At 46.4% G+C, this 21,391-nt stretch overlaps 1 protein-coding gene across 1 annotated transcript in view; it reads right to left on the bottom strand.

Annotated features, from left to right (window-relative positions):
* LOC149337640 (ATP-binding cassette sub-family C member 3-like) overlaps positions 1-21,391 on the bottom strand; it is a 245,206-nt gene that overhangs the window by 118,587 nt on the left and 105,228 nt on the right. The window contains exons 11-12 of the mRNA XM_089553472.1: positions 18,261-18,464; positions 15,481-15,627 (exon numbers count right to left, since the gene is read on the bottom strand). Coding sequence (XP_089409598.1) covers positions 15,481-15,627; positions 18,261-18,464 — 351 coding nt within the window. The remainder of the gene's footprint in view (positions 1-15,480; positions 15,628-18,260; positions 18,465-21,391) is intronic.

The raw sequence follows: 21,391 nt of genomic DNA, 5'->3' as shown, positions 1-21,391 counted from the left end.
CTAATCAACTTTCCTAGTCAGGCCATATAAATAAATAAAACTGAATAGGAAATTGGTCGAGCTCGGGAATCGAACCCCGGTCTTCGGAGTGCGAGACCGGGGTTCTCGCAACCCCGGTCTCTGGTCATCGACTCTGGTCATGACTCTGGTCATCGCAAGATGACCAGAGTCATCTTGCGATGAGCAGAATTGATGCCCATGTTTTAGCTGCTTCGAATGATGAATCAATATAAAAGGTTTGCGCAGTACACTGAACACGCTGTCACTGATTAAAGACGACTTTCTCTGAACACTTTGGCAAATGTACAAGACGGAGACTCAATAAATCCGAGCCGACAAACTCTGTTGGAATTTGGATAATTTGGTAGCATGACATTAAAAATCCGGCCCTATCTCATGAGGAGACATACGGTTTACTGCAGTTTCTCGGCGGCTCACATTTCACGAAAAATAAGAATACGTTCATGTCAACCTGATTTGATTTTTGTGAATTATTTAAGGAGCCATTGAATGTTCTCCAAACATTGCTCTTGCCATTCACTCCCTCATCTTAGGGCGTGGTTCGGTTGTCCACCGATATACGTGAGGCAGTTACTGCTTCATTTCCTTTCCTCAAAATCAATTTTCATTTATCATGAACAATTTTTCCGCAGCCAGGCGCATGCATGAAATGCACTGCAGGAAACGCGTAGCCCATTACAAGACATCTCGTATATTACAGCAGCCGCCCTCTGGTTTAGGCCAAGCCATTTTGCTGCTGGACGTGCCGCCACCTTCGCCCGCTTCAATACGGAGATGTGGTGAGCGCGCACGGCGTCTAGATCGCGGAGGTGTCATTTCGATGGCGCAGAAATGCAATGCGCCCGGGCACTTTGGGATGCCATTGCACGTTAAATCATAGAAGGCCTAAAATTTCGCAGGTGCGCGGATGACATCATCGTCTGGATGAACAGCGGCAGTGACGGTAGCATAGAGGAGCGCCGTGTTCCCTGTAAAAACCAAACTCATCATACGCAATCCGAAAGCGCTCCTCTGCAAGTGTGACTGTGATTTCGAAATAATGGTTGAGGGCAAAACAGCGCAGAACTCGGACTCTTTATCCAAGAGGACGTGTATGGCGAAGCAACACCAAGAAGCTCAGCAATCATACTGCGCAAGTAACAGCGATCTTCAGGAGAGTCGCGCTCAATGGCAGGTGCCTCAAAGAACGTAGCCTCCTGAATTTGAAGCAGGCGTATACCATTAGCAGAATGTGCTACGCCACGCCGTTGCTCGATATTAGGGAGAACGAGCAAGATAGCATCGACGCAGTTATTAGGCATTGGGCCAAGAGGGCGCTGGATCTACCCATCTCCACCTCTATAGACAGCCTGTTGGAAATGGGCGTGCATCACAGACTTAACTCGCCGAGGCGGTGCGAAATGCCCAGACTTTTGTAAGGCCAACTAAATCGCTATAAATTCAGCACCAAATATAGACGTGTAGTCCGGGACACAGACTCAGACACTCCAACCAGAATCGGAAACAGCGTCAGTACCGACACCTGCCCCGACCTCACATTCATACGGGGAGCGGAACAGGCAGTGTGGGAGAACCTGTTAGAAAATCTGGGCAGTGACCACTATATACTTAAAACACAAGTAACATCAGACAGGCTGAAGCGCCAGCTGGGATCGGCAAAAGTTACGGATTGGAGCGCTTTTCGAGAGGCATGCGACGGGAATCTCGCCGCGAACGGGATCCAATTGATAGAAGAGTGGGGAAACATGCTGAAAGAAAAACAGCGCAAGTACACCAAAGAAATCGCGCGAACGACGCAGACACCCGAGGTGGACGCCAGGCTGCTCAAGCTATGGGAAACTAGACGCGGGCTCACCAAGAGGTGGAAGTAACAAAAGTACAACAGAAAACTAAAACTTAAGATCGCAGAAGTCACAGCGAAAGCAGAAGAGTACGCGGCGTAATTGGCAAGGCAAAACTGGCAACAATTCAGTGACTCCCTCAATGGAACTTTGAGCACATCGAGGACGTGGCATATACTCAAGGCTCTCATAGATCCAACAAAAACCAAGGCAGAAAACAACAAAGCCATCTACCGGTTAATCCACCAGTTCAAGGGACCAGATTCAGCACTCCTGGAAAAAGTACGCCTTAAGTGCTTCGGGGACACACACCCAGCAGCTTACGCAGAGCGCTATCGAGGAAGTGAAAACGACACCTAGGACAGACCCATCACGCGAGAAGAGGTCTACGCAGCGATTCGAAACACAACCAGAAACACGGCCGCGGGTTCAGATAAGATCAATAACGCACTCATCCGCAACCTCAGTGATGAGCTAGTCGCAGAATTAACGGACTTTCTCAACAAACACTGGGAAGTGGAGACCGTCCCCGAGGAGTGGAAGCATGCGGAGGTTGTCATGATTCCTAAACCAGGCAAGAAACTACAAATTGAGAACCTCAGACCGATCTCGCTCACATCGTGCCTAGGAAAACTGTACGAACGAGTGGTGACGCTGAGATTACAACAGTACATGGAGGACAACAAACTGTATCCCCACAGCATGTTCGGTTTCAGAGCAAAACTATCGACCCAAGATGTACTACTTCAAATCAAAGAAGAAGTACTTGGGAACGTCCCCAAGAGCGGAGAAAACATAATACTGGCATTGGACATCAAGGGGGCTTTTGACAATGTCAGTCACGAGGCTATCCTTACGGGCATGAACGACCTGAGCTGCGGGAGGAGAATCTACGGCTACGTCAAAGCCTTCCTCTCAAATAGAACGGCAACGATTGGCCTGGGGGAGCTCAGATCAGACAAATTTCTTACTCCAAATAAAGGAACACCTCAAGGATCGGTCATCTCCCCTACGCTCTTCAACATAGCCATGATTGGCTTGGCAAAACAGTTAAAAGCAATCGACGGCATACACCATGCCATGTATGCCGACGACATCACCATCTGGGTCAACACAGGCTCGCTAGGAGAGAAAGAAGAGAAATTACAAAAGGCAGCCACCTGCGTAGAGAACTACGTCAGAGCAAGAGGGCTAGCATGCTCCACCGAGAAATCAGAGCTCCTAAGAGTTTGGAGAGGAAAACAAAATCGCACAGTCCCCACTAGCGACGACTTAAAGTTGAACGTCTACCTCGAGGGGAAGCCGATACCGGAAAAAAACACTCATCAGAATTTTGGGGATGTGGATACAGTCAAACCAACGCTGCACTCACACCCTCGCCCTACTCAAAGCATCCACTCTACAAGTGGCCCGCATGATCACGCGCATCTCACACAGACGTCATGGCATGCGAGAGGAGGACACACTCAAGTTGGTCAGAAGCCTGGTAGTCAGCCGAGTGACATACAGCCTCCCCTACTACAATCCCATCAAGAGTGAGGTACAACAGGCGGACGTAATTCTGCGCAAAGCCTACAAAACCGCACTCCACCTTCCTCACAGCACTTCAACCGAAAAGATCCTAGCCCTAGGACTACACAACACTTTCGATGAATTGAGAGAGGCACAACTAGTCTCCCAAATGCGCAGACTACAACAGACCCCATCTGGCAGGGAGCTCCTTAAGAAACTGGGCCGCGCCGATCAAATTCAAGAAATACAGAGGACAGAAACAATTCCGGACGAATATCGCAACACACTAAAAGTAACGCCAATACCCCGGAACATGGATCCCAACCTACACAAAGCACGCAGAGAGGCAAGGGCTGAATACCTAAAAAACACATTAGCACCCCAAGAAACGACGATATACGTGGACGCAGCCACTTGCACCAGAACAGCGGGGCAGCACAACAGCAATGCGGTAACAACGGTGATTGACTCGACCCTACGCGAGATCACCAGCGCATCACTACAAGACTGTAAGATAGTCGAGGCTGAGGAAGCGGCCGCCGCTCTAGCGGCAGCGGAGGGCTATCGGTCTAAACGGTCTCTAAAAATCCTTACAGACTCACAAACAGCATGCCGCAACTACCTACGCGGCAGAATAGGGCACAGAGCGCTCCGCATACTCCGCTCTGGGGGCCACATAACACAACGACAAACAAACGAAGAACCAATCAGGCATACGATAGTATGGACGCCGGGACATACGGGAGTAACAGGGAACCAAGGGGCGGATAGGATAGCTCGAGGGTACACTTTTTACCGAGCATCCAACGTAGGCGACCTCGAGGGGAACGAACCTGTACCCCAAGATTATTCGGTGATACTAAATTATTACAAGGGCTGCAGAAAGCGGTATCCACCACCGGACAACTCCCTTAGCAGAGAGGACTCGGTCGCGTGGAGGCAGCTACAGACGGGCTCCTACCCGAACCTACACGTACTCAACAAAATGTATCCAACACAATACAATGACAGATGCCCTTGGTGCCAAGAACCCCCCACGCTGTACCACATAACGTGGGCATGCCAGAGGATAAGCGTGGTACCAGTGATAACAAACCCGAGTGCGGAGCAATCGGAGGGAGTGCTCTCCAGCGATCGCCGGGTCGACCAAGAAGGCCTGATTCGGCGAGCAAAACTGGCAGCAGCATCCAGTGGAGCTCTGGACTAAGGGCAACCGACCTTTGAGCAAGATGGACGAAGCCATCTCAAAACCACCGAACACAACCGAATCTAGAGCTAATAAAGTTTTCACTCACTCACTCACTCACTCCGGGCACGAACGAAATAACTCCTATCAAGAGCTTTGGACTAAAAACTTTTCTGCGCTTTGACCAATGGCCATCCCGAGTAGAATTGCGGATGCAGCTGCGCGGCAATCCTAGCGGCGGCGGCACCTCAGGGGGCACTTTCACTGTCTAAAGTGCCTAGAGGCGAAAGCGTTTTACGCGCCACTTTGACTGCCTCTTTGGCACTGGTGGCGTCACCACTGGTTGACGCCACACATATAAGTACTAATTACTAAGCAATGACAGATTACTAATTAACGGCTAATTACTGATAAATGACTGCATACTAATTAACTGCTAATTAATGACGCTTAAGCTTCGCCTTTAGGATTGGAACGCGACAGCGTGTTGAAGCGCTGCCACGGAGTCCACGGAACGCCACCACCCGTTCGGCGCGATGCCTTGCCTATTGAACGCAACGCTTTCTGAAGAGAAAACCTTCACTAGGCTCGTCAACACCGGGTCTGGTGGGCGCTTTGACCAATTTTAGCCACAGCTGCGCATGCGCGAAACCGAGCGACGTCACGCGGAGCGCAGGCGGCCGCTGCTGCCGCAGCCGTCGTCGCCGCCGCGCGTTGACTCCGTCGTCTGAGCGTCGCCGCTTCTCGTCCTCGCCACCGTTTTACCCTTCGCCGCTGCCGCGCGGTCGCCGCCGCCGTCCCAAGAGGAGAAGGTTCTTTCCCAAGGCGTTGCGAGAACGCGTGAGCGGAGGCGGCAGCCATAGAAGAGGAGGCAATCTTCGCCACCGTTCGACCTTTCGTCGCAGTCGTGCGCAGTACACATTTGAAAGGAGGTGTATATACGGCGCGCTTGCCCACACAACAGGCGCAGACACTCGCCGCCATGGAAGGAGAAGAAGAAGCCACAGTCGGACGGCGCAGAAACACCGATCCACAAATGGTAGCTTGGGAGTTGGCTGAAAAGCAGCGAGAGCTTTTCGCTTATCCAGGCTTAACCTTAGCTAAGCCACAGCGAATTTTTGAGGAAAGGAAATGTCGCTGTAATTCTCGGTCATCTCGATGAACACCTGAACCGCACGATAGAGGAAGGCAGGAAGGAAGTCGGAGTGAAAGAAGAAAGAGGGGCCGTAATGAAGAAAATGAAAATTGTATTTGGGAAAAGCAAATTATGCCGTAACACCCGGTGAACACCTGTCATCCGTTTGTAAACGAAGGGACGAAGTGGGAGTGAAAGAAGGAAGAGAAACAAGGTCCGTAATGAAGAAAAAAAAGTGTATTGGAGGACAGGAAAATACGCAGTAACTGCCTCACACTCGCTCCCCGCGCATGCGCAGTTGGGGCTCTGTGGGGCTAGACGCAATCGCTCACACCGAGCCTAGTTTTGCTTCCGCAACAAAAGGAATAAGTGCATTTTCCTTGTGCTCAGAAGCGTCAGTGAAAACAGCACTACATGTTGCAAATTTTTCCAGATACTCTTCTATAAGCCCATTTTAAACAAGTGAAGGCAAATTCTTTGTTTTTCTTGGGAGGGTATTGTCAAAGGGAATAGCAGCATCGGTCCGCGGGTTTTGAACCTTCACTTCAGATGTGTTTGGGACACAGATTTTTTCAGCAGGGAATTTGTGAACACAATCTGAAGAGGCTTACACCTGGGCCAAATAATGCCAGATAACAGACTCGGAAATGTCGTAAATATGCCGCGAGCCAAACCTGGAGTAGGTTCCAATGCTCTAAGGAAAGCTCGCTAGTTAGAATCTGGAACCATGAGTTTAAATCTGGCATTCGCGCATCCATAGGCAGCAGAGCATTTGCCGCACTTTTTCGTTGTCCAAGGCACAGACGCAGAGCACGTCTCTAGAAATTAATCAAAGTTTGAAGCATGTACCTCGGATAACCAGAAAAAAAAACGCAACCAAATCGTGACAGTAGCGGCTGAATTTCAATGGCGGCGATATTTTAGAGGCCGGTGTACTGTGCGATGTCAGTACACGTTAAAGAACCCCAGGTGGTCGAAATTTGCGGAGCCCTCCACTACGGCGTCACTCATAGCCTGAGTCGCTTTGGGAAGTTAAACCCTAGGAAACCGGACCTAAACCAAATTCAAGTAGCGACCCTACATACCATTTATACTGAAAGGGCAAAGTGTCCCGGCGCATGTCTAAATTTTTCTAATTCTCACCGAGCCTTCAAGGATGCACTCATCTTTACGCACATTTCTTTGAATTTTTAGTGGCAAGTCTAACTTCAGATCGTAGGTAATACCTAAATATTTTACGGTATCAGCTTGTGGGATTGGGGTATTGCGATACAGCAAGGAGATGTAAAAAGGGGATGCCGGCATTTAACATTTAACACTAACCTTAGGCTGTCCAGCCAGATTTCCGGTGGGTTGAGGTACGCTTGAAGCCCCCGATACAAAGTGTGGACTTCCTTCGCAGAAGCGAAAACTACAATGTCGTCGGCGTACTCGTAGGCCTTGACTGCCGGGCGGACAGGAATATCTCACATGAGTATTTTAAACAGTAATGGCGAGAGCAACGACCCTTGACGCGCACCCCTCGGCTGAGCGTATGTGTTGGAATTCTAATGGCCATCAGTGCACAAGAAATGCCTATTGTTTAAGAATGCTCTTATCCATGCAAAGAGGTACGAAGGAGATTTGAGGTCAACAAGCTTATGAAGGAAAACACTGTGCTCAAAACGGTAGTATCCCTTTGCAGTATCCAATGCAACTAGAACTGAGACCTCCGTTGGCCTCATTGCAACCCTACTGCGACACTTGCTCAGCGGCGGTGGCGGAAGCAACAGCGGCACGGAGTAACTGAAAATCCTTCACTTTGCAGTTCTTGGCCAGGCTTGCAGCGATACACCTGGTGAACTGAAGTGGCAAGAGCGACGACGATCGGCCCCGCAAGATAACGACACAAGCAGCGCCAGCCAGGAGCATATAAAAGGACAAGGCTCACCTGTGCCCCCCACACTTGCTCAGCGGCGGTGGCGGAAGCAACAGCGGCACGGAGTAACTGCAAATCCTTCACTTTGCAGTTCTTGGCCAGGCTTGCAGCGATACACCTGGTGAACTGAAGTGGCAAGAGCGACGACGATCGGCCCCGCAAGATAACGACACAAGCAGCGCCAGCCAGGAGCATATAAAAGGACAAGGCTCACCTGTGCCCCCCACACTTGCTCAGCGGCGGTGTCGGAAGCAACAGCGGCACGGAGTAACTGCAAATCCTTCACTTTGCAGGTTGGTGTGCTTTCACTTATTGAAGTCATAAGAAACCTTCTGCCAAACGCCGCCGCCGCTTGAGTCTGTGCTGTTGCTGTAGTTGTTTTCTATTGTGCCGCATGCTTTTCCATCGCGAGTGCTATGGGTGATCCTGTTTGTGATATATGCCTGGTTTGTAATCAGTCACTTCCAGCAGAGGGCTCGTCCCTTACCTGCTCAGAATGCCGATACGGTTACCACTTAGGCGCTTGTTCTAATACGACGAAAGCTGCCTACAAAGCTATGACAGATATCGATAAAAAAAGTTGGAAGTGTCAAACATGTGTAGTTTCAGCTGCTAGAGGCTCAAAAATTGTAACAAAGGTACAGAAGGAGCAGTCTCTGACAGAAAGGATGCTAATGGAAATCAACAAAAAGCTCTGTGAACTACCGGAAATCAAACAGAAGTTAGATATCCTTTTCCAGGTAAAAGAGACAGTGGAAAGTATGTAAAAGTCTGTTCAGCATCTTTCAGATCAGTATGATGAAGTGCTGGCCAAAATGCAGCTTCAGTCCACTGAGATTGTCACTTTATCAAAAAGGGTTGAAAACATTGAGGCACAGATTCAGTCAGAGAACACTAACCCCGAAGTCTGCGAACTACGACAGCAAATAAACAGTCTGGAACAGTACAGCAGGCGGAATAACTTGGAAGTACATGGACTTGCGCAAACCAAAAATGAAAACTTGTTCCAAAAAATCAATGCTATAGCCCAGGACCTAGAGCTTCCTCAGTTGACTGAGCACGACGTTGAAGGCCTTCGTAGACTGCCCGCTAAACGTGGCAAAACCCCGGCAGTTCTGGTTTGCTTTTCCTCACGTGTAATGAAGGACCAATGGATGGCAAAGAAGCAAAGTATGCGGGAAGCTGAATCCACAGTGTACTTTCTTGACAATTTAACAGCGCAGAACAAAAAGCTCATGTGGATGATGAGGACAAGGGCCACAGAAAAGCAGTACGAATATGCTTGGCACAGTAATGGAAAGCTTTTTGTGCGCAAGTGCCAGGGTGAAACGGCAATACGGATCGCGTGTGTTGCTGTCCTGGAAAATATCATCTGAGCAGGCACCGCCTCTACTTCGCCTTACTGATCAGTTTTTTTCATTATTTTTTTATGGCATCACAAACAAAGCCTCTTTACTACAATGCTTTATCTTTTAACTCTGCGGTGCGCAGTTGTCTTGTTCACGAAAATGACAGGATGTCAGTCTTTCATGTGAATATAGAAGTCTAAAAAATAAGCACTTTGAAATGCAATCAGCATTGGATTCCCTGAATCACAGATTTGATATACTTGCGTACACCGAAACATGGTTCACAAATCAAAATGATGTTATCTTCTTTCGTGGCTACAAGTTTGAAGGCGTGTTCAGAGAAAACCATAGAGGAGGTGGCGTCGCATTGTATGTTAAAGAAAACTTTGACTATGAAGTTTTATCATATTTTAAGGCGGAAGCCTTTAATGTCTCATCGTTGTAAGCAGCAGTTGTCGACAGAAAATGTCACGCTTTTCAATTGGTGGAAACGGTCGTGACGTCACAGTGTGGGAATTTCAAACGGGGCCAATTGTACTTTGGCTAGTAACCATGCAACCAATTGAAGGGATCGTGTATAGTGATACTCCAAGTAAGTGGGACTAAGCTTAGTTAATTGCTTAATTACCCAATTAGCCTAATTAGCTTTACTAGTCAGGCCATATAAATAAATAAAACCGATTAAGAAATTGGTCGAGCTCAGGAATCGAACCCCGGTCTTCGGCGTAGAGACCAGCATGCTATCCACTCAGCCATGCCAGCTCGATGGTTTGGAATGAACAAAGGCGCGTCTAGTGAATACGGTGTCTTCACTCACTCTCATCCTCCTCCATTCCCTTCCGGCGAGGTTTAGGTGTCCACCGACAAATGAGAGACAGATGCATTTCCTTTCCTCAAAAACCAATTTACCGACGAGCGAGGTGTAGAACCGAATGGGCGATGGCGTTCTATGGACTCCTTGGCAGCGTTGCAAGACGCTGTCGCGTTCCACTCTTAGGGGCGAAGCTTAACATCCTAACCACACATCAGTGACCACACTTTAAAAGTGCCCCCCTGAATTTTGTGAGACAGTTACTGCGTAATTTTCTTTCCTCAAATACAATTTTCATTTTCTTCATTACGGCTCCTCTTTATCTATCTTCTTTCACTCCCACTTCCTCCCTTCCTCTACGGTGCGGTTCAGCTGTCCACCGAGATGACAAAGAATTACTGCGCCATTTCCTTTCCTCAAAAAGCGTTGCGTTCAAAGGGCAAGGCATCCGCCGAAGCGGGTGGTGGGGTTCCGTGGACTCCCTGGCAGCGCTACAACGCGCTGTCGCGTTCCACTCCTAAAGGCGAAACTTAAGCGTCATTAATGAGCAGTTAATTAGGATTCAGGAATTCATCAGTAATTAACCATTAATTAGTTATTTGTCATCACTTAGTAATTAGTACTCAATTATATGTGACGCCACCAGTGCCACAGAAACAGCGAAGGTGGTGCGGAAAACGCTTCCGCCTCTACCCACTTTAGACAGTCAAAGTGCCCCCTGAATTTTTCTCTTGTCGATACCCACTATGAATCGGTTGCTATAAAATGTCATGGAACACTGATCGCTTGCATTTATCGGCCCCCATCTAGTGAAAGTGCCGAATTTATCAAATTTGTGCGTGATCTTCTTGAATATGCTTGTATCGTAAATATCCCTGTTGTTTTGGTTGGAGACTTTAACATTGATCTTTTGACAAATAGCTCCCCGCGACGTCTTTTTTGTGAAGCCATTGATGCATTTCTCTGCACCAATGTTATTCAGTCACCAACAAGAATAACCTTAGAGAGGGACTCATTATTTGATTTATGTGTTACAAATCATGAGTTATCAAGAGTGTTATCAGGTGTGCTTACATTTGATTTGAGCGACCATCTGCCTATATTCTGCTTTTTTCCTCGGGCGATAAAAAAAAGGAAGCAAGTACCAACTCCCCAGATAGTATATCGCAGTTTCAATCAAGAAAACTTAGCTAGGTTTAGATCCATGATGGAAAGCACTGCCTGGAGCGAAGTTCACAATGAGTTAAATCCTAGTATAGCGTACAATATCTTTCTTCAGTTAGTAAAAAGCAAATATGATACCGCATTTCCTTTGGCAGTGGGAAAAACTCACAAAAAGTCTCGAAAGCCGTGGGTTACGAGAGAGTTATATCGACGAATTCAAACCCGTGACAGGCTTTTTGACAAATTCATCCAATCAAAAGATCCAGTCATACTTAAGGAATACAAAAAACTTAGAAATAAGTTAGGCTCTGATATTAAAAAAGCTAAGAAACAGTATTATCAGAATAAATTTTCAGCAGTCTCCAATTGCCCTAAGAAAATATGGGATTGTTTGAGCGACCTCATGGGAAGGGCGACAACCCATATTCCCAGCACATTAGCATTCAGTGGTGTTGAATACAGTGGCGCTGCTTTGGCAGACAAGTTTAATGCTCATTTCCTATCCTCTGGCGAATCATCTCAGAAGCAGGATAGAAATCATGAAATTGCTCAGTATATTGCCTCTCCAATTGGTAGTTCCATATTCTTGAATCCTTGCAGCGAACATGAAGTATTCGCATTTCTTAGAAGCCTAGACAAATCCACTGCGGCAGGCGCAGATGAAATTAAGGCCGAGCCTATTATTGCTGTTGCCGATCTAATTAGCTTGCCCTAGCAGCATATATGTAACAACGCGTTAGTTCAAGATATTTTTCCAGATGGTGTGAAAATTGCCAGAGTGGTTGTTTTACACAAAGGTGGCCCTTATGACAATATAAACAACTACAGACCTATATCTGTACTCCCTTTGTTTTCTAAACTGCTGGAATATTTGATCAAAATCAGACTGTGTAAGTTCTTTGACGACAGACAAATTTTTGTTAACGAACAGTTCGGATTTCGTGAGAAAAAGTCAACAGAAATGGCATTGCTTAGTATAAAGGAAAAAATATTTTCTAATATGGATGACAAACAATTTACAGTTGGAATTTTTTTAGATTTCAGGAAGGCATTTGATTCAGTTAAACATGATATTTTATTTTATAAGCTACCGTTTTATGGCATTCGAGGAGTTGCCTTAAATCTGATCCGTACTTATCTTTCCGGTCGCGTTCAGTATACATGTTTGAATGGTCATCAATCACAACCTGGTCAATTAATATACGGTGTCCCACAAGGGTCTATTTTGGGTCCAGTATTTTTCATTCTTTATATCAACGATATAATAGCCATCCCTCGAACTCCCACACTAATTTTATATGGAGATGATACCAGTGTATTTTTTTCTGGCATGCATCTTAGTAATATTCAGGCTGAGGCAAATGCATGGTTACAAGAATTGTCTTTATGGTTGAATATAAATAAATTAGAGTTAAATGTTAATAAAACAAAGCTTATTGTATTTAAGGCACGTAACAAGCCTGATAACAGTGAAATTAATCTTACATTCAAAAATAGCGTAATTGAGCGTGTTTCTTCCTACACATTTTTAGGCATAATCTTTGAAGAACACTTGAGTTGGACCCTGCATATTAATAAGATTCATGCCAGCATATCAAGGTCATTATGTGTATTATATGAACTTCGAGACCTTGTTCCGAAATGGCTGAAGTGGCAGTTATATTATACCCTAATTCAATCACATCTTCATTATTGTTTACTTGTTTGGGGATCTACAACGAAAACTAACCTCACGAGGCTGATAACATTACAGAAAAAAGCAATACGATATGTCGAAAATCTTGCATACAATGATCATAGAGGCTTGTACTTCTCTAAGCATTCTATTCTAAAAGTCAATGAATTATTTGAGTTGAAACTGCTTTCTTATGTGTTTAACAATTTCAAATATCATCCCACTAAATATGTTCAATTAAACTCTAGTAGTGACGCGCCTTATAAATTAAGGCACGTCAGTTACAGAGTACCATTCGTAAGGACTAACTATGGAACCGAAATCCTTTCATATTTAATTCCCAGTCTTCTAAATAACATACACAGGCCATAGAAATTATTCAGAAATCTGTTTCCCAAAAGTCATTCAATAGAAATGCTAAAGCTTACCTCCTTTCTCGCCCGAATGATTAAAATTCTTGATGTCCCTGTTTTTCCGTCAACTCTTTGAATTCTGGTGTTTTTCTTGTTGTGATGTGCCTTGTAAATATTTACTTTAATTATGTCATTGCAAAAGTATGCACCTTCCTCCTACTTTTACCTTGTATAATTATGTGTTGTTTTTTCTAATGAGAGTGTATGAAGCTCTTGCTTCTTTTGCCGCTTGTTCTGAGCATTGTGTCGGGTGCTTGGGCCCCGTCAGGCAGAGTGCATCTGCCTTTTGCCCCTGTATCCGAGACCTTGTTGTCTAAATAAAGATCTATCTATCTATAATTCGTGTATGTGCGGGGACCAAATCGGACACCCTCGGCGAAAACCAATTTCAGCCTCACTGAGGCCATGTAGAATCGATAAATGATTCGTGAGGCGGCTGTTCACCACCAGCTCCACAAGATTTACCAAATTTGAAGTGGGACAAATGGGCCGAATATCGTCGAGATCGCATCCTTTTCCCGGGTTCTTTAGTAACAATATTATTTTGCCTGTTTTCTAGTCTAGTGTAATCCAGACTTTTTCAAAAGACGAATTCACAATGTGTTGGATATCCTGGCTAAAGTCTTGAGGTACACCTTCAACATGCCAACTGTATCTCCTTCAACGCCAGTGGCGGCAGACTGCAGACCAATACCTATAGACATTAACTCAAGTGGAACAACTTCAGTGGAGACTGCACGCAAACGCGGTAAGATCGATTAAACCGCACTCCGTGCATGAAAACGCAGCATGCATGCACACACACAAGCGTGCACTGGCGTTGTTTATCGCGCCATGCAGCACGTTCAACGTCCTTCGCTGCTTGACACGCAGTGGCGTTCAGCCCTTTTCTACAGCGTTAGCTGCACGTTAGACAGCCTTTGAAATTGGTGTATGCCTACTTGAAGCTGCTTTTAGTGCCGTTGGCGAGCATTTCTATACATGGACTTGTTGTTCTGCATTGCACGGACACGGCGGTTATTTAAAAAACGGAGAGTTATCGAATCACAAGTTACAAAGACGACATTTTGAAGCACGTAGCTCTTGAGGCTACCAACTAGAGCACAGGGCCGCGAAAAGCTGCGGCAGTGGCAGAGTGGTCTAAGATATTGCAAAACGATGCTACTCTTCCCTGCCGCTGGTTATAATCACTCTCCGGGAGCTGTGGCAAAATGTTCTATCCGGATACAATTCTGAGGTAAAATTTCGCAATTGCTCAAATGAGTTCAGCCTCACGTTTGGTCGCACGTTCGGATTCTTACCGGGCGCCATATTTAGATTCAGGTTCGTGGTCATGCTGGACAGAATGTTCTCCATGATTTAAAGGCGTTGTTGGCATGAACTTCCAAAGAATGGGAGCTGGAAGCATTTTATGCTTAAAAGCATGTTGCAACCACGCAGAGTGCACAGAATAACAATGAGTGTGTTTGCAGTTGTCTGCTGTGCAGTCAGCATGGCTACACAATGAATTTACCTGGAAGAACGGCTGGATCATGCATGCAGAATAAAGTGTTCATTGTACGGGCTACTGTGCACTTCCTAGTGACAATTACTTTGAGGAAGTGCGATAACGGCGCATATTGAGAAAAATCAGAAGAACTGAAAAAACTAGCAGAGTAGTCACCAGCAAATTACTCTTCTTTTCAGATGCACTATGTGGTCTTTCTAATATTTTTCACCCAACAGTGGATTTTACTCTCGAAAAAAGGAGCAGGTCGTATTGATTGGAAACGTTCATCTCCTTTGAGGGCTGCTTTGAAGCAAAAAGGCGAAGCAAAAATATCCCTCCTGAAACTTCGAAAGCAATAGTTCCGTCGGAAACCACCCTTTGGCTTTGAATTCAAATTTTCGATACCTGTGCTACTTTTTCCCTGCGTGCGACGCAGAAAGCAGACGACGCCCGTGTGCAGTACGGCCCACATTTCCTTCTGATTGTAACACCTGTGGCGTGCTCAGATCCACACTTTTCCACTACCTTTGGGAACGTCCTTCCCCAAAGGCAGTATCCCCCATCCCCAATCCCACTCATTCTTCCTGGGAGGCTGCTTTACGGACCGCTCAGCCCAACGGCCAGAAATGGCTGGTGGATCGGGCTTTACGTGAAGCACAAGCCCGTGGACTCCTGGACCAGTAGGGGACCACCCTGGAAGATTTTTTTTTTTGTAATAAGGTTGTTTTCATCCATCCATGTCAGAGCACGTTAAAGATCCCCAGGTGGTCGAAATTATTCCGGAGCCCTCCTCTACAGTACCTCTTTCTCTCTTTCACTCCAGCCTTCCTCCCTTCCGAAAAGTGAGCGAAAAGTGACCGAAAAGTGAGCGAGCTATCGCGTCTTTAGTTCCCTGATAACCGATCTGTGCGCAGCAGATGTTCGCATTGGGCATGTTTTTACTTTAAGAGGCGAATAATCAGTTACCTGGCTCATATTCCTGAGCGCCTGCCCGCAGCCACTCATGGTGAGGTCTGTAATGCACAGCAGCGACACGCAGGAGAATGACAGCGCAGGGGTGAGGGCGATGCCAGGCTCCAAGAGTGGCAGCGTGAAGAACAAGATGATCGTGAGCTGTAACACAGAGGAAAGCGGGTGGAATTATTGGAGTCAAGTAGGCTACACTGTTACGTAGACCGCCTCCCATCCACCGCCATCCTTACCCCACCTTCACTCTCCGATTCCTCCCGCCGGAAACACTACCCCTCAACATTAGGCCAACCCTTTCCTCCAGGCCACCCAACTGTCCACCTAAGTCCATCCACTAGAACCTCATGCACCACTTGATTTCATCGTCACCAAAGTGACGGTGAAATCAAAATCAAAGATACAGCGCAAACTTTGCTGTTACTCTCTTATCTCTTTCATTTTTTTTTATCCCCTCACCCCCTTCCTCTCGTGTAGGGTAGCAAACCGATTATTTTCCCGGTTAACTTTCCTACCTTTCCTCTTATTTCTCCTCCTCCTCCTCAAGGACTGCCATGGGCTAGATGCGGCCACCAAATTTAGTATTTACGAAACCCATCCCTCAGGAATTAGCACTGACCTTCAACGTAGCGCAGTAAGAAAAAGTGGCTTCAAATCCAGCAATTTCAGTGTACAGTCCTGCTTCTTTCGTGGAATTAAGGGTGGTGTACCCTGCTGCGTGAATATCAAAGGAAAACAAAACAGCTTTGCTAATAAAGCGTTATCTTTTTTTGTCCAATTTTTATCAGCATGGTTGTTTTGAACATGTTAATAATAAAAAAAATCTTGCATCATTCCACATGAAACGAAAAAGAACGCAAATTTAGCTGACATGTGCTGCACTGCATTGATGAGTAAAACTAATTCTTTGGTTTATAAAAGTTTGGCTGATGTGTTGTTTGCTTAAAACGTCGCGTATTGACCATGGATGCGTGTGCATGCTCGCCGATTTACGCGTATATATGCGCGGCGAATAACTTACTATTGCATTCTTTATAGTGCGTTATTTCACTTTCTGCTTCTTAAAGCCGGGTTGTGCTATGACGTCACACCCAGGGAAGAGCAGCAACCTTGGTCACGTGAGCTCTAAACACACTGCTGCGAGAGCGAATTGATGAATAACTCGAAGAAGGATCAGAGTTGGTCAGATGTTTAGGGGAATCCCCTAGGGTGGAGTATTATTGTAATAAGGAAGTAATTACTCATTGAAAACTCTGTTCCTGCTTCTAGTTATCGATCAATTCGCTCTCGATCTTCCATAAGCTTGCCGTCACGGCTAGCTTAGTTGGCAGAGCGACTGCTCCGGTGAAGCAGTGGTCCCCTGTTCGAACCCCGGACCCGGACGAATTTTTCTTTAACTGCGAAGTTTCTGAGAATGCTGTGTAGCTTTCTTTTGTAGCCGTATGGCTGCGCTTGGGTAGACGGCAATGAGTAATTCCTCCCTTATTACAATTCTACTCCACCCTGAAGGATTCGCCTAAACATTTGGCCAAGGTGCAAGCAAACGTTGATTTCAGATCATTGCTGTCAGAACTATGCTGTGGATGACCATTTATATTTTCTAAATCTCGTCTACACGCTCTCCGAAATCGGCCATATTGCGCTTACAGATCCGGCTGACTCGCTAGGCCTACTCCTAGCGCTGATGAGTGTCAAAGGGTGAACATATGAAATGTAGTAATAATACTACGGACAAAGTATATACAAGATCAACTAGTCAGGTCGTCGTCTTATCGACGCGGTTTCCCTCTGCCGGCTATGCTGGTGCCGGCTTGTGTGTCAGCGAGGGCATATAGTATAGCCATGTATAGAGCCCACCGACCACTGAGTCGCCAACGCAGCGCTTGCCGAAGTCCTGCGTCACCGCTAAGACTAGGCCACGTTACAGTGCTGTGATGTCACTAATATTCACTTATATCGTTCCCACGGCTTTACGTCATTCAGTAAAGCGCTGGCGGTGGGTCTCGATCGTGAGACAGACTGCTTAGGGACTCTTTGGAGCTGAATTAAAATACATTTTAAGCGTTTGCTGCATGTAGTACATCGCCGTTGGTCACTTTGCATACCGAAAGAAGCCCATCAGCAGTTCATTAATGCCTCAAAAAAATTTTTCTCAACCCCTTAAAGAAAGAAATCTTCTGGGGCTCTCAGCGGGAAGAACTACCGATTACATGAGGCAAGAGATTTAAGCAATTGCGTGCTTCCGACTCGGCATCCAGTGAAGAGAACCGCTGAGTTCGTACACGCCCCATGGTTCAGTTGCTATGGGGCCAGGCTACTGATCCAAGGTCGTCAGATCGAGTCTGGGCTGCGATGGCCGCAATCTGATCGAGGCTAAATGCCAAAATACTCGAGCGCTGTGCGATGTCAGCGCACGTTACAGAAACCCACTTGGTTGAAATCGTTCCGGAGCTCTCCACTACGGCTTTCGTCCTAACCCATGTGTCGCTTCAGGACGTGAAATCTTACAGGCTACTAAAACTCCTCATTTGAACACGTGCTATAATGTTCTCTTTTCTGCGCAGTAAACCACGGCTCTTCACTGTTTGAGCAAACACTATGACGTGTCGGCAAGTTCACGTTGACGGATTTTTTTTCTCTTATCGTGCTACAGTGGTGGGAAATCGAAACCTCGAACTTTCGAACTTGGTTGGTACAACTAAACGGCAGGTAAGCGGCATCGTCAACTTTTAGCAGTCGGACAGGAGCTGCTGCTTAGCGTATTTACCAAGCACACTTACCACTGAGCTGGTGGAGGAGTATACGCTGTCCAAAATGGCGTCCAGCAGGTTTACTCTGAAGAGCCATTTGATCTCGGCGTCCCTGTAGCGAAGCACCCGCTCTCGCATAGCGTCTTCCCAGGCGTACATCTTCACGACGCGGATCGCTGAGAGGAGGTCGGCTGTGGCCTTGAGGCGCTCGTCGCGAGCCCTGGTCGCTTTTGCCTGCGAGGAAACAACTAACGTTTAAGGGGTATAGAGGACGTTTTAAAGATTGCCCTGATAGGTTGAATAGCTGGATTTAATAAAAAATGTGATAAAGCTCACTCAAATCAAAGTAAAGCTTTCATTAGTAAGAAAACACTAAACGATTATATACAGGTAACACTTCTACCGGTCGTTTTTGCGCCCAACGTTGTGTCCAACATTATCGGAAACAAATTTTGAAAATTCGAAAAATAGTAGGGTACTGTTATAATAAATATTGAACCAAATGGTCAGTTCTTCTGATGTGTAGCAAAACAGTTGTTTTAAACTTATTTGATCACTCGCATCTAGAAGTTAACACTGCTATAGAAAAATAATGTGAAACGCCTTTGACGATTGCATAACATTAATACCAAAAAAATGCAAACCTGTTGAAGGTTTGGATGTAATCTTTTTTATAGTAAAGTCGTACAATATATGAAAAAATTGCTTTCACAAACTTTTCTCGTAGAAGAATCCTATTCTCCACAATTTACGGGTATGCATTGCCGTTAGAATTTACTTGTAACGTGCATCTCTGAGGATAGGCTAAACTGCCCATCACTTGCACCACATGATCACTGAGGTGTTCTCGTCGTAGACGTCACGAGTCCCAGCTGGCTAGCGAGGAGAACGCTGTTACATTCTCTGGTCGAATTTTCTGGGTAGTAAATGCGTCTTGTGGTGTGTGTTTCCAGTTTTGCCTCTTGAGTCTGATGTCTCCTACGTCTGTGGTAAATACGTGTTTTGTTTTTGATGACAAATTTGAAAGTAACAGGGCGCAGTGAAAAGGGTAAACTGAGTGACCGGGCTAGTCTGGAGGGGATGGCCAGACGGCTCTTTGTCTGAGCAGCCCTCCCGCGAAGGTTTTTATCTGTGTTTTTAAATAAAGTTTATCTTTTTTTCCCCCTCTCTCTTAAAGTTTTCTTATTCTCACGAGTCCACTTTGAACTGCATTGACAGCTGCATTCAGGACGGTCTGCACTGTAACCATCGCCGTGTGTAAAAAAAACACTTTCGTAACATGACTACATTCTAACCATCCCAAGAAGGTATATTTTCTTCCAGCCAGCGAAGTCTTTACCTGTCACGTTATAACATCCGGTTCTTTCTTGGATCCTTTATCAGACGAACCTGAATTCAAAAGCCAGCAGTGCTTGTGTGGGCGGTTGCATTGTCATGACGCACGAGCAGTATGGCGTAAAATTCAAATTATTTATTGGGCGCTCTTCAGCCCACAAATATTCAACACCTCGGCGGTCGTCAAACAGAATACCGCCGCGCGCCGGTGGCTTTCAACATGAACAAACAAGGAGAACAAAGCTTTGCGGCCTTACTCATGTCTCAAAGAAGTATCAACCATATGCTCGAATGAAAAGGAAGAAGGCAGCTTATGGAGAGAAGTTGAAACAATAGAAAATACTCTCCTCTCTTGCAGCCGGTTCGCATTTCAGAGGAGGCTATATTTGAAGGTCCCTCTTTCGAGGTTAGGACCCATTGTGTGTCTACCAGTTCTTCTGTCGTTCGATACGAGCTCCAAGGGATTCTCGTTAAGCAGTGTGTTGTTGGGACTGGGCATCCCAGCCTGTCTCACTGTGTGGACTGGAGAGTCTCAGCTTGCTGCCACTGTTGCGCAGAGCTGAGCGAAGAAACGGTCGAGGCGACGGCGAGCCAGCGGACGTTTATGTACAGTATGTACAAAGGCTTTACATAATAGGCACAAGGGCCGAGACCATCACGGGCTAGCACAAATGAGTTCGGCGGTGCCCCGGGAGAGCGTCTCTCTGGCGTGCTGTCTCGTCTGCTACCCGCCTGCTGCTCCGCCTATGCGCGGCTCTGTTTTTATAACATTCAGTGACTTTTGCAGCAGCCAGCCGTTCGAATCTCCAATCAGGTTACGGCACTGGCCACCGTTCGAATTGGACGAATGGCCGAGAGGAGCTCGGCTGTTGAAGGTTTGCACCCTGGAAACGGCTGCCGGCGAAGCGTCGTGCGAGTCTCGAGCCGACGCTAGCGAGGAGGGGAGGAAGGGTCTGCGCCGCCATGCCAGGATGACTTATGCTGCAAGCCGCGACATGTTAGAGTCCGGGCTTGCTTTGCGCAATGGCGGACGCACGGCGCTGGTTTCCACAGATGCCAGCGGAATGCGGGCTCAAGCGCAACAGTGTGCGGTGCGAATGCATTATTGCAACTGGTCGGTTACCTGTTTCACTTTACATAAAATTCTGTCAAATGTTCAAAAATTGTATTTCATTTTATTCTTCTTAATTCACATCTGTTTAATTTACTTGATTTTTTCAACAATAATATATATATATACATATATATATATATATATATATATATATATATATATATATATATATATATATATATATATATATATATATATATATATATATATATATATATATATATATAGTGTGATGCCGAGACAATGAAGACGAAGAGAAGAGAGAAGCGGGCGGAGGAAGACGAGGAAGTGGGATAAAAGAAAGGCTAGGCATTCGAGCGGACGCTCAGCTCAGCGCGTCTCAGTGTCAGTAATTACAATGGCGCAGTCGACCAACGTCGAGCCTGACCCGGACCTCTCCGACCCGCCGCTCCTCCTTCGAAGCGGCCGGGCAGTCACACGGCCAGCGGCACACAGCAGTGCCAGCGGCAGTCACAGGCACATTGGTCAGCGAGCCACGTTGCGAAGGCGCAGGAACGCTTCTGGTGGCCCAAGATGAGCAGCAACATCCGCGCGTACGTTGCCAGCTGCGAGGTCTGCCAGGAGTACAAGCGTCTTCCAGGCTGTCAACCCGGGCTTCTAACGCCAATCCCTTTGCCTGAGACTGTATTTGACACTGTAGGGATCGACCACATTGGACCTCTGCCGACATCAGCAGTGGGCAACCGGTACA

This window comes from Amblyomma mixtum, chromosome 7, assembly GCF_055824585.1.
Source record: "Amblyomma mixtum isolate Tamu chromosome 7, ASM5582458v1, whole genome shotgun sequence".
Classification (NCBI taxonomy): domain Eukaryota; kingdom Metazoa; phylum Arthropoda; class Arachnida; order Ixodida; family Ixodidae; genus Amblyomma; species Amblyomma mixtum.
Note: the sequence above shows the minus strand (reverse complement) of the source record. Positions and strands in the feature narration are given on the sequence as shown.